Source organism: Apodemus sylvaticus, chromosome 19 (assembly GCF_947179515.1).
Source record: "Apodemus sylvaticus chromosome 19, mApoSyl1.1, whole genome shotgun sequence".
Classification (NCBI taxonomy): domain Eukaryota; kingdom Metazoa; phylum Chordata; class Mammalia; order Rodentia; family Muridae; genus Apodemus; species Apodemus sylvaticus.
Genome location: NC_067490.1, coordinates 25,002,802 through 25,017,251, shown reverse-complemented (window position 1 = coordinate 25,017,251; position 14,450 = coordinate 25,002,802). Strand labels below are relative to the sequence as shown.

Here is a 14,450-nt window from a genome sequence, read left to right as displayed (position 1 = left end):
GTCCTGAGTTCAATTCCCAGTAACCACATGGTGGTTCACAACCATCTGTAATGCTCTCTTCTGGTGTGTCTGAAGACAGCTACAATGTACTCACAAACATAAAATAAATCTTTAAAAAAAAAAAAAAAAGAACTGGAAAGCTGACACAATAATGACCACCTATAAACACGGCACTTAGGAGGCGGAGCCAAAAAACCCAGCAGTTCAAGGTCAGCCTCGGCTATAGAGACCACATCTCAAAAAAGAAAAGAAATTCAAAACCATGAGCTAAGACTTCACACTAGGCAGGCACAATACGGAAAAACCACACAAGATCTGGGCGTGGTGACACACACCTGTGATTCCAGCACTTGAAAGGTAGAAGCAAGAGGATGAAAATGAGTTTGAGGACACACAGGACAAGCAGAGACTCTTGTCTCAAAAAATCATAATAAAAAAATACAAGTGTCATCAAAACTATGGGGAAAGTAGCGTTCTTACCAGTGCTGGAGGAGACAGTGGTGCAGCTGCCCTACAGAGGTGGCAACCCCTCCAGGGGAGGCAGAGCTGGTGCACACCAGCAGCTCTGCCCCTAAGTACACAGCTAGAAGGAGAGGGTAGGACAGGCCTCACTCTAGCTCACACTGATATTATGTTACACATATAATCTACTATGTAAGCTACAACTAACTTGGCATATCCTTTACCATTTGGACATGATATATCAGGAATATTTTTCAGAATGAAATAGATTTCTAGCTGGGTGACGGTGGCACACGCCTTTAATCCCAGCACTCTGGGAGGCAGAGGCAGGCGGATTTCTGAGTTGGAGGCCAGCCTGGTCTACAGAGTGAGCTCCAGGACAGCCAGGGCTATACAGAAAAACCCTGTCTCGAAAAATACAAATCCAAAAAAAAAAAAAAATAGATTTCTAACACATGCTATTACATGGTGGGGGGAATCCTGATGACATGTTCAGTGATACAGTCATTAAAGGACAAATATTATGTAACTACTTATACCAAATAGCTAGAGCAGGTAAAGCCACAGGAAGCAGGTCAGAGGTCACCAGGGAAACAGCAATGACTACTAAGAGGACAAAAGGTTCTGTCATGTGAAAACTCTGAAGATAGAGTGTGACTAAAATTAAAAATGCAGCAATATCATTAGGCTGTATGGTTACAATGACAAAATAGGGTTGTCAAGACAGTTCATTAAGTAAAGGTGCTTGCCACCAATACTGTTGGTCTGAGTTTGATCCCTACAACCTACCATGTTGGAAGGAAAATCAACTTTCACAAGTTGCTCTATGACCTCTATAACAAGCTTTGGCATGTACTTTCCCCCACTCCCACATGAAATAAATGTTTTAAAATTTTTTAACATGAAAAATGCCTATAAATCCTTATTATCTATATTTTCAACAAAACATCAACAACGAAAATTAAAATAGGCAAAAAATTTCCTGTTGTAAGTCAAAATAACAAACAATAATCATTCTTAATAACCATACATTGAATTACTAATCTGAAGACCATAGAGGACTTCAAAATATCTAGGAATAATGTCTGGTAAGCAAAACAAATTCCTTTTATAAAAGAGGACAAGAGATCTTTCTTCAATGGAGCTAAAATATTTTAAAATTTAAAATACAACTTAAAGAGAACGAGGTAATTAATATACTAGCTACCTGAGCCTTGAAAAGATAACTCCCAGTGAAGGGAACCACATCCAAAGGCCACAGTGTGGTTCCATCCATATGCAATGTCCAGAACAGGAAACAAAGTACATTTGTAGAAGAGGCATTTGCAGGTGGTGGATTCTATTCAAAGGGATAAGCCAGTGGTAAAGGCTACATACTCTGCAAATACAGTAGGCAGCAATGACCTGGATTAGCACCAATTTTATGGTGACTGAATTACAACTTAATTAGAATATTCAAAAGGAATGAAGAAAGATGTACAAGCCACAAATAAGCCACAAGAACAGAACAAGGAAGCCAGAACAGACCACATGACCTTTGCTTTATGACAAAGGTGACATTATAGCACGATGAAAGGAAGGAATGACTTGTTCAATATATCCCTGGGGCTAATTACAGACTCACATGTGGGGACACCTTTGAATTCTACAATATAAGCAAAAACAACTTTAAATGAACTAAGGACCAGGACAGGACATATGATGTAAAAACTCTGGTGAAAGAAAGAAAGATAACTTTGTGTCCTAGCTATAGCTGGAAAATGTCTAAACCAGATCTGAATGAACAAAAGGAAACGCCAAACCTCTACGAATGAGCAGATAGAAATAAAAAAACCGAGTGGAAAGTCATGTAAAAAAAAACAAACAAAAAAACAAAAAAAAAACATTAATAAAAACCAAACAACAAACAAACAGGGCACGGAGTTGAACACCTTTAATCTGTACCCTCTGGAAGAAGAGGCAGAGATAGGCAGTTTTGAAACCCTTGTCTTTAAAAACAAAAACAAAAACAAAACACTAATGAGAGGAAGGAAGGAAGGAAGGAAGGAAGGAAGGAAGGGAGGGAGGGAGGGAGGGAGGGAGGGAGGGAGGGAGGCCGGCAGGCAGGCAAGCCAACTCTATAATAAAATGAATAAGACCTTTTTTCCCCCTTAGACAGGCTCTTATGTAGCCCAGACTGGCTCAAACTTGAAATCCCAGGGTACCACCATACCAAAGCCTTTATAAAAAAACACTCATTAAAGGCATACAAAAAGAAGCCCCTGAGAGCTCAGCAGGTAAAAGTGCTTGCTATGCAAGCTCCAGAACTCACAGAAAAAAAGCCAGATGCAGCTCCTAACTGTAATCCTAGCCCCACACTGCAACAGCAGGATAGAAGGTGGGAACGGGAAAATCGGCTAGACTCCACACCTGCAGCCAGTGGCAAAGACAGTAAAAAGAGTCCTGACTCTAAAACAAGGTAAAGGAGAGAACAAAACACAGAAGCATTGTCCTCTGATCTCCACATGCTCTCTGTATGCCCACATTCATTTCACACACAAACCAAATAAATCTTAAAATTCATAAAAAGTCCTACCCACCAATAACAAAGCCAATTAAATCAATTCTGCAAACTGAGCAAAACTTGGAAACAGTCGAGACAGTCTTCAGTAAGTGAACGGAAGAAATATGTTGGTGTTCATACAAAAGACACAGATGCATTAGCTCAGGCTAACCTGGAAATCACTGTGTATGTAGCCTAGGTACAGACACAAGCCATGGACAGCACAAAAGAACACTACTTAGTGTTAAAAACAAATGAGCTAGTAAGTCACAAAAAGATACTGATGAACACTGGATAGACAGAAACTAACCTAAAAAGGCTACATAGTGCATGATTCCAACTACATGGAATTCTAGAAAAGGTAATCATAGAGTAAAAAGATCAGCAGTGGCCACAGGCTCTGGAGACTGGTGTGGGTACAGGTGCCAGGGAGGCACGGGCACATGGAGCAGAGGGCACTCTGTAGGATGGTTAAGCCGTTCTGCATGATGTTCAAATGATGGGATACATAATGACAGTACATGTTTGTCAAAATCCACACAACATGTAACACCAAGCGTGAATCCTAACTAAAGCTACGAACCAATCTACCAATACTGGTTCATCAATTCTTTGCTTTTCCCTTTTTAAAGCTAGGACCGTGAGCTCCCTCGATAGCTGAAGGCAACTCCTTGTCTCCTGCCTCTACTGCCCAAGCGCTGGATTACAGACACATATCACCACGGCTGCCTTTAATTCATTAATTTTTTAAAAATCTACCAAATAAAACTGGACACAGTGCTCTATGCTTACAATTCCAGAAGTCAGAGCTTAAAGCAGGAGGACTAAGTCACTGCAATCTAAGGTCAGCCTGAGTTACACGACCCTAACTCAATATATAGCAATAATAATAGGCAAACATTATATTATTATGTTATATATCAGTGGTGAAGAAGAGGCAATACAAAGAACTTTGTATTTTACCCATTTTTTCCTGAAAATCTAAAACTGTTCTAAAACAATTAAGGGTTAGCCAAGTATGATAATGCACCCCTGTTTCAGAGGTGGAAGGCAAGAGAAGGACCACAAATTTAACACAGGGAGTTTGAGACCAAGCTGGGCTACATGAGATAAGAAGAAGGCAGGCAAAGAATTTTACACATTATTGAGTAAAAAAAGGGCAGGAGAGATGAGACTATTACAGAAGAAGGTATCTCAATGTTCGTAGCCACACAGACACATTCAAGAGAGCTGAGCCCCGCCCCAGCATGAAGAGAAGAGAGCAAACGGCATATGATAATAACACAGAAGAGAAGGCTACATCCCGAGAGTCAGAAAGAACCCCTCCTGTGCCACATCAGACAACCACTCCACAGCTCTCCAACTCTGTGTCACAGAAGAAACTCTTCAAAGCTTAAGATACAATCATTAGCAAAAAATGTTGTGAAATTCAAAGACTCTGGCCCTAAAATCCTTCCATGGAAAGACTCTTCCATTGCTGTTTTTTAAAATCACGAATTTTAGTTGACCTTCAGAAAAAAATTCTATTTCTAATACAACCATTCAAATTTAGATACAGTGCAGTCTATTTTGATATCTAAGTCTAAAATACTAAAATTAGTAACTGTCAAACTCTCAAACAAAAGCTTACCTTTCCTGAGACAGACTCTCCATCATAGAAGAGATAGTGTTTTTCTACTTTGCCATCCTCAGTTTTCATTTCTGCCATTTTCCTGGTTTCCCCATCATTAAGGGCAACATCAATCTCACAGATGGGACCAAAAAAGCTTCCAAGAAAACTCTGCAATAAAATAAAAATGCTCATGATTACCATATTTAAGACAGTCACTACACTTTGAAATTCAAACTTAATTACGTTTAATATAAAGCCAAGCAGAACACTAATCTGAATTTACAAGAAATAAAAAAGTTGGTGGGATTACAAGCTGGTACAACCACTCTGGAAATCAGTCTGGCGGTTCCTCAGAAAACTGGGCATGACACTTCTGGAGGACCCTGCTATACCACTCCTGGGCATATACCCAGAGGATTCCCCAGCATGTAATAAGGATACATGTTCCACTATGTTCATAGCAGCCCTATTTATAATAGCCAGAAGCTGGAAAGAACCCAGATGTCCCTCAATGGAGGAATGGATACAAAAAATGTGGTATATATACACAATGGAGTACTATTCAGCCATTAGAAACAATGAATTCATGAAATTCTTAGACAAATGGATGGAGCTGGAGATCATCCTAAGTGAGGAAACCCAATCTCAAAAGATCACTTATGGTATGCGCTCACTGATAAACATATATTAGTCTAGAAGCTTGGAATACCCAAGACACGATGTACATATCAAATGATGTCCAAGAAGATGGAAGGAGTAGCCCCTGGTTCTGGAAAGGTTCAGTGCAGCAGTGTATGGCAATACCAGAACAGGGAAGTGGGAAGGGGTGAATGGGGGAACAGGGGGAAGAGCGCTTATGGGACTTTTGGAGAGGGGGAATCAAGGAAAGGGGAGATCATTTGAAATGTAAATAAAGAATAGATTGAATAAAAAGAAAAAAGTTATCAAATTCTACATCCAAACTGAATTGATGCACAGACCCGTCCAATCCCCATAGCAAACTAAAGCCACAATCTCACCTTCACGATTTGCAGAACAGATTTCAGGTTACAAAATTTTTACTTCCAAAACAAAACAGAACTTGACCATGCTATTACTTCAATCATTGCTCAAGTAGCCTCCACAATGACTGGAACCTAACATCCAAGTTATAGGAATGCCCTCCTTGCATCCGAATTTAAAAAGCTGCATCTTATTACACCCTTTTGAGGCTCTTCCATCAGTCCAAACTGCCCTCCCGTTCAAACTCAGCGTCATCACAGTGAGCTAATTACCATAAAACCCTGCTCTATCAGGTCTGGACAGAATGTGTCACACCATGTAAGACGTTTGAGTAAACCTGGCACTTACATTAGAAGCTAATAAATTTCCCATAGATATCTCCAAAGAAAATAAATATGCACTGTAATTTCAGATAACTGCCTCCCGGTGGCAAAGCACATGAGCTGGCAATGTAGCAACATATAGTGAGCAGACCCCGCCATGGTTCCTGCATTAGACACAGCTACGATGTGCTATGAGACTAATGAGTCTTTAAACTGTAAAGATGGGGTTGGAGAGATGGCTCAGAGGTTAAGAGCACCAACTGCTCTTCCAGAGGTCCTGAGTTCAATTCCCAGCAACCACATGGTGGCTCACAGCCATCTGTAACGGGATTTGGTGCCCTCTTCTGGTGTGTTTGAAGACAGCTACAGTGCACCCATATACATAAAATGACTATATCTTAAACTGTAAAGATGGCAGCTTCCCATCACACAGGCCTATATCCCTTCTTGTGTCTCTGCTTTTAGACAGTCTTTCTGTGCTGCTCCATTTAGTCTCTACCTAGAAAGCGTGAGCAGTCCTCTAATGTCAACCCTTCCAAGCAGCTAGCCCCACAGGCACACCCCCTCACACCAGCACCTATTATCCCCTTCCTACTCTGTTCTGCACAAAAACCAAAGCTACTGTTTAAAAATGTGCATCTAGCCGTAGCACACGCCTTTAATCCCAGCTGAGTTCGAGGCCAGCCTGGTCTACAGAGTAAGTTCCAGGACAGTCAGGGCTACACAGAGAAACCCTGTCTCAAACAGAAAGGAAAGGAAAGGAAAGGAAAGGAAAAAGGAAAGGAAAGGAAAAAGGAAAGGAAAGGAAAAAGGAAAGGAAAGGAAAAAGGAAAGGAAAGGAAAAAGGAAAGGAAAGGAAAAAGGAAAGGAAAGGAAAAAGGAAAGGAAAAAGGAAAGGAAAAAGGAAAGGAAAGGAAAGGAAAAAGGAAAGGAAAGGAAAGGAAAGGAAAGGAAGAAAAGAAAAGAAAGAAAAGAAAGAAAAGAAAGAAAGAAAGAAAGAAAGAAAGAAGGAAGGAAGGAAGGAAGGAAGGAAAGAAGGAAAGAAGGAAAGAAAGAAAGAGAAAGAAAGAAAGAAAGAGAAAGAAAGAAAGAAATAAAGAAAGAAAGAAAAGAAAAGAAAAGGAAAGGAAAGGAAAGGAAAGGAAAGGAAAGGAAAGAAAAGAGGAAAGAAAGAAAGGAAAGAAAGAAAGAAAGAAACAATATAAAATTTAAAAATGTGCATCTGATCATCATGCTAAGTAAAATAATCTCAAAAAGATAAATACTGCAAAATTCTCATATAGAATCTGTGTTTAACTACAAATGTGCGCATGTCATGAAAGCAGAGGTTAACTGGCAAGGAAAGGGGGAATGATAACAAAGTGGGATTCACAAGTTAAATATACACTGATACATAAGTATAAAAAATGTCAGCTGGGCGGTGGTGGCGCACGCCTGTAATCCTAGCACTCTGGGAGGCAGAGGCAGGTAGATTTCTGAGTTCGAGGCCAGCCTGGTCTACAGAGTGAGATACAGGACAGCCAGGGCTATACAGAGAAACCCTGTTTCGGGAAAAAAAACAAAACAAAACAAAACAAAACAAAAAAAAGCAAAAAAAACAAATCCAAAAAACAAAAAACAACAACAAAAAAATGTCATATGGGAGCTGGAGTGGAGACCTGAGCTCAGATCCCCAGTACCCATGTGAGAGAAGAAAAGCTGTGTGATTGCTTGTGTCCATAACCCTAACACTGGGACGGACACACACACACACACATACTGGGACAGACACACACATACACACACACACTGGGACAGACACACACACACACACACTGGGACGGACAGACACACACATACACACTGGGATGGACAGACAGACAGACAGACACACACACACACACACTGGGATGGACAGACACACACACACACAAACACACACACACACACTGGGACAGACACACACACAGGGATGGACAGACAGACAGACAGACACACACACACACACACACACATACACACTGGGATGGACAGACACACACACACACAAACACACACACCTGGTTAGACCACTTCTTTTAAATATTCCAACATGCTGGAAAGCTTGTAAACTGGACTTACTTTAGAGAGTAGTTTGGGGCCAGAGAGAAGGCACCACTAAGTTATGTACCTGGAACCAAGACTTATGGCCTGAGATCAATCCCTAGAATCCATATGATAGAAGATGAAAACCAACACCCACAATCTGTCCTTTGCTCTCTACACATGCAAATATCCACACACAATAAATGGTGGTAAATATTTCTTTAATTTAAAAAAAAAATGCAGTTTGGCAGCTAGCCATGGTGGTGAATGACTATAATTTCAGCACTTAGGAAGCTGAGGCAGGAGGTTTACCAAAAGCTCAAGGCAGCCTAGGCTGTCCAGTGAGTTCCAGGACAGCCTAGGCTACAGAATACGACCTTGTCTAAACCAGAAGCAGAAACAACAAAGAGCCTGTGAGGCCGAGGTACTACTGTATGGGATATATAGATTGGGCTTTTGAGACTGGGTCTCACCATATAGCCTGGGCTGACCTCAAAAATCACAGGGACCCCCCTCCCTCCCTCTGCTGTGCTCATGAGTGCTGGTGTTAAAGGGAAGTGCCACTAAGCCCAATCCAGGTGTTAAAATAATATTTTATCTGAGCTCCTGATATTCACTTTGTAGATCTCATAAACGTATACATTATTTTTTTATTTTATTGTGTATAAATGAGTGTTTTAGCCTGCATATAAGTCTGTGCACCACGTGATGGAAGCAATTTGTGCAGAAGTTCATCAGATTTGCCTGTTCCCCCTTGTCCTAGTCACCTGACTCACTCACCCCTTGCTGACTGACTCACCTCTGTAAGGGCTTTACCTGATACCCTAATGCAAACTGGATTCCCACCGTTCTGTTCTCACAGGCCGAGGAAGTGCCTGACTCTCCCTCTGAGCTGTGCACTCTGACGACAGACATTTTCTCTTTGCTCATCACTGAAAACACGAGCCTGGACGCAGTTTACAGTACTTTCTACAAGGCCCTCAAACACCTGCGCAGTGCTACCGTTCAGTACACACATGCCACTCTAAGAACAGAAAATTACTGACTCCACACAAGACAATGGACTGAAATCCTAACTTGGTGAAATGAGCGCCTCCTCAGAAAACCAGGACGGGCTGGGGCAAAGTCTCCATCTGGAACTCTTTAAGCACCAGTCCAGTCCTAGGAGGACGGACAATGACAACAGCCAGCCAAGGAGCCTCCCAAGGCTATGTCGGTCCAGGTGACACAGTGACCACATTGTTTTCACTATTCCTATATTAACAAGAGACAATTTCTTGTGTGTGTGTGTGTGTGTGTCTTTTTTAAAATTTATTTATGCATTTCTTTTTAATGTACATGTTCTGTCTGCATGCCAGAAGAGGGCATCAGATCTCTTTACAGATGGTTGTGATCTTGTGGGTGCTGGGAATTGAATTCAGGACTTTTGGGAAGAACAGCCAATATTCTTAACCGCTGAGCCCCCATCTCATCAGCCCATACAACACACAAATCCTTTTATTTATTTATGTATATCTTTTATTGTATTAATGTTTTACCTGAGTGTATATTTGCTGTGGGTGCGCCAGGTCCCTGTAGGGGTCAATACTGGGTATCAGATCTTTTGCAACAGATCCTGTGAGCCATTGTGTGAGTGCTGGGAATTCTCTAAGAGAGCAGCCAGTGCTCTTAACTGCTGAGCCATCTCTCAAGGGACAATTTCAAATAACTTAACTAGAAAATAGTACATTTAACATGCTCCATAGACACCTACATTAATTTTCTTTCTGCAATGATATTTATCTTTTTTTTTTTTTAGCAACATCACAAACTCAAATTTTAACCAGAAAGCTAATTTCAGCAGGAAAACTTGTAATTAGTTAAATATTTAGAAAAGAGAGAAAGTCAGGTATGTGAGCCACAGAATCCACCCTCAGCTGTGGGCCTGCTTCCAGAAGGCTGTGAGGAATGAACCCAGGGCGTGGGCCTTGGATTCTACCACTGAGCTCTTACACCCTTTCTGTTCCCCTCCCCCAGCTGGAGACTGGGTCTACTTTGCCCAGGCTGGCCTTAAATTTGACGTTTTTCTTGTCTCAAGTCCTAGCAACATTCAACACTATGCCCTGTGTCCCAGATACCTTCCATACTCCAAGTCTTCAAAGTCAAAACTCCTAAAAACAGTAAATTGTGAAATAGTGTATATCGCCCAAAAACTTACATGTGTGTGCAGCTCAAAACTGGTTACGTGATATTTAGTAATCTCCACTACATGAAACTGAGGCAACAAGGGAGAAAGAACAACTGACAAGAGGGGGGAGACAGGATACTCAAGTAACTGCCTATTTTAAACAGGGAAAGTAAGTCAGATACATCCAGCAAGGCAACTGGCAGACTCCCCTTCCCATAGTGTCAGCATTAGTTCATTTGCTCATTTGAGTTACAAACCAAAGGCAGGGAAATTAAAATTAATTCTCTCTCCTATCTGGATACTCCCCAAAGCTACTTAAAGGAAAATTAAGACTTGGGAACTATGAAAGATGTTTTACATATAAAATGATATATGGCAACTTTTTTTTCTACATATATTCTCTATGTAACACACTGAATGGTATTTTCCAACTTGAAATTTGACATTTAAAGTCACAAATTAGATACTATTTTAACAAAATTAAATTGCCACTAAAGCTGCCAAAACATACAAGAAGACACAGTTCTGCAATACTGCTCAACTGAATGGGGCAGGAGAGATAGCTCAGTGGTTAAGGGCGCTGGCTGCTCTTCCGGAGGACCCAGGTTCTGATTTCCAGCATCCACATGGCAGCTCATTAACTGACTTTAGCTCAGGTTCCAGGAGAGCTGAGGCCTTCTTGAGGCCCTCTCAGGCACACAACAAGCACATGGTACCGAGATATACTTCGTTGCAAAATTACACTGGGATACATAAAAATGTAACAAACTTTTTGGCCACCACTTAAGAAAATGTATTAAGTCTGCTTGATGTAAAGAAACAGAACTTAAAGGAAAGGAAAAACATAACCAAAATATATAGGAACAAAGAAATAAGAAAAAAAAAAAACTGAACCAAGCTCAGGGGAGAACCAAGGCTTCCACAATGTATTCACTGAGCCCACACACAATGAAACAGCAAATTCTCATACATACATGTGTGTCCGTCCATACAGAGGCTTTAAAGCTTTACAATTTCATTTGACAAATACCTTTAAAAAGTTGCTCTTTAAGTTAACTAGAAGGACTAATTACAAATTTAGCAAAAAAAAAAAAAAAAAAAAAAAAGCAGTTTGTTTTCTTTTCAAATTAAAAGCAATGAAAGGAGGGCCCCCTAACAGCCAAATAATTCCTTCTTAGTTATCTCCACCTTAAACTAATTTATCTAAACAAATGCTTAATTCTCCTGAGTCTGTAAGCTGCAAGAGAGCAGGCAGTTTTTGCCTTGTTTATCTGTCCCTGGGACTCACCCAAAATACGTGTTTAAGGGGAAAAAAAAAAAACCAAAAACGCTCCCAGAATGAACTTCCCCCTATCCCCCAAACTCTGGAAAAAGCAACATGATTTCTGACTTAAAAGTTATTTAATCAAAGTAACGTTTTTAAAATAGACGTGGCTGGCTGGCTTGAGACGAAAAGTCTCAGGGAGTTTATTAAAAATGGTGAGCTTGGGAAGAGGAGCGCACAGTAGGCTCTCAGGGAGTAAATGCTAAATAACACGAGCCAAATGAGCTCCGATCTATAGACTGCGGGCACGTAGTTAAACACTAGCGTGCCCGACGGTGCTCTCCATTAAGTGTGGTTAAGTGCTCTGATTTTCATCCCTCCCTGAGCTCCCAAGACACTGCAACATCCCAGAGCGCTAAGTTGTAGAAACCGCTTAGGGAAGGAAGTGAAACCAAGCGCTTAAGTCGGTGTCTGGCGATAAGCGAGGGTCTCGGTTCCGACACCCTTTTCTCTCCCTCTCCCTTCCTAATTCTACAAGTGCCAAAAGCCTCCACCCGGGTCAAGAAATCGCAGAATGTCTCCACATCCAGCTTAAAGAAAACCAGCGGACTCTATCGAGCTCGGGACGAGGAAGGTGAGCAGGTCTCGCCAGAGTCCGGAACTGAGACATGGGCACTGACGGTCCTCGGCTACCTTGGAAGGCGAGGCTGCGGGGCTCCGGCTGGGCGGGCTGCGGGGGCCCAGCCAGGGTCCCCACAGCCGGTCGAGGAAGGCGGGCAGAGGCTCCGACATGGCCAGGACAGTGCCGCCGGCCGCAAGTGCCCAGGCCTGGCCGGGACCCGGCAGCCGTCAGGCCTCACCGCTCGCGCCCCTTCCCTGCAGGCTCCGCGCCGCGCCCGCCGTTGGCAGTCCCGCCGCGCGCCCCGCGGCCCCGCGGGAAGACGACCTCGCAGGCCGCCGCGCACTCACCATTGTCACCGCCGCCGGGTCCCCCCACTTCACTCCGCTTTCCCCTCAGAAGAACTCCCAGCCTGGGTGCCTGCGCCCCGCCGCCCGTCACGTGACCGCGGGCCACCAGCCGCACGTGACCACCCCCTTTTTTTTTCCTCTTCTCCCTCCCTCCTACTCCAGCCCCGCCCCGCTAGAGGCCCGGCCCGTCAGGAAGGCCGTTTAGAGGCGGGGCTTCTCTGCCCCGCCCTTCGGTTGAGGGCGTGGTCGATTGGGTGACGTCGGGTGGGAGGAGTCAAAAATCTGACTTTCCAGTCCTTCAACCCTAGAGCCAGGTATCGCGTGGAGGACACTGCGCTGTGGAACTCCTCCCCCCCGGCACGCCCATTTCCTTTTCCCTAGGGAAGTTTGAGGGACTCGGGGGGAGGAAGCAAGGGATTGTGCGGGAGGCGTGTCTTTGCGGGCTTGCTGCATTTCCGACCTTTGCACCTGATCTCTTCTGAAGCGGTTTCCCGCCACAGCCCTGAGAATTGTTGGCCTCTGAAAAGACCAATAGGGAAAAAAACTAATCTTTAGAGCACATGCTTTGCAGTCCACACATAGCTCCGTGACCCATCCCCTCCAAGCTGGAAAGGCTGGACGGGCAAATCGGTTCCGCCCTCCTTCCCTGGTAACAACCCTTTCTAAAAGTTTAGCTAGCGTGCAAAACTCAGCTCTCCTACACTCTGACCCAGTCACTGTAGTGGAGGCCTAGAAGACCTGAGGATGGATAACTACGAAGGCTTCAGAGCTGAACCTTTCATTCAAATTTATGGGGATGGGAGAGGGCGTCATCAGCCCGATCATAACAAAGCTCAACTTAGAAAGCAGAGTGAAAATATTTAAAGGTTAAAATGAGACTATGGTTTCCAATCGCGACAGATTTCAAATACTGGAAATGAGTCTTTTCTTTGTAAGACAGGGTCTCATATAGACTAGGTTAGCCTCAAGTGGAGAGTGAGCACCTCCAACGTGCCTTCCCAATGCTTGAATTGCAGGAGTCACTTCTGGTTTTACACGTTGTTGCAGATGGAACACTGCACTTACTACATGCATACAGGGGAAATCTCTAGCCTAAAATACTATTTGAAAACAAAGCTTAAAGATTGCTATGCCAGGGAGCTTTGGAGAAGACGGATGTCTGTGTATATATTTATTGTTAAGAGAGGGTCTCACTAGGTGTCCCGGACTTCTCTGGAATATGCTCTGTAGCCTAGGCTGTCAAGAAACACATCTGAGCCGGGCAGTGGTGGCGCATGCCTATAATCCCAGCACTCTGGGAGGCAGAGGCAGGCAGATTTCTGAGTTCGAGGCCAGCCTGGTCTACAGAGTGGGTTCCAGGACAGCCAGGGCTACACAGAGAAACCCTGTCTCAGAAAAAAAAAAAGAAAAGAAAAGAAAAGGAAAAAAGGAAAAGAAAAGAAGAAAGAAAGGAAAGAAAAGAAAGAAGTAAAAGAAAAAAGAAACACATCTGTTGGGGGCTGGAGAGATGGCTCCTCGGTTAAGAGCACTGACTGATCTTCTGAAGGTCCTGAGTGACAGACACATGGTGGCTCACAACCATCTGTAATGAGATTGGATGCCCTCTTCTCGTGTGTCTGAAAACAGCCACTGTGTACTTACATATAATAAATAAATAAATCTTTAAAAAGAAAAAAAGAAAGAAACACAACTGTCCTACTTTCAGCCTTCCCAGTACTGGGGACAGAGAAGGGAGTTTAGAGCTCAAAATACTATTGACTAAAAATCTGTGATGCAGATGGCTTGGACAAAGGAGCATCACCCACTCTATAAAGAAGGATACATGAATTGAAAGACCCCAGGAGATTAGTTAATCCCCAGATTGGCCTGGGCTACAGTATGAGACCTTGTTACAAAGAAAAAAGAGAAACATTTGCACATAGTCTAAGATCTGAAAGTTTAACTGTGTTTGTTGGTTCTAGCACCATTTGCTCAAAATACTTCCCCTTGTAAACTGCTGAGGTGTGCTTGTCAAAAATGTATCGATTGAGGCTGGACAGATGGCT

General features: G+C 42.9%; 1 protein-coding gene across 1 annotated transcript in view; it reads right to left on the bottom strand.

Annotated features, from left to right (window-relative positions):
- Vps26a (VPS26 retromer complex component A) overlaps positions 1–12,522 on the bottom strand; it is a 28,806-nt gene extending 16,284 nt beyond the window's left edge. Inside the window, exons 1-2 of the mRNA XM_052163503.1 lie at positions 12,406–12,522; positions 4,635–4,784 (exon numbers count right to left, since the gene is read on the bottom strand). Coding sequence (XP_052019463.1) covers positions 4,635–4,784; positions 12,406–12,408 — 153 coding nt within the window. The 5' untranslated portion in view covers positions 12,409–12,522. The remainder of the gene's footprint in view (positions 1–4,634; positions 4,785–12,405) is intronic.
- Between the last annotated feature and the right edge of the window lie 1,928 nt (positions 12,523–14,450).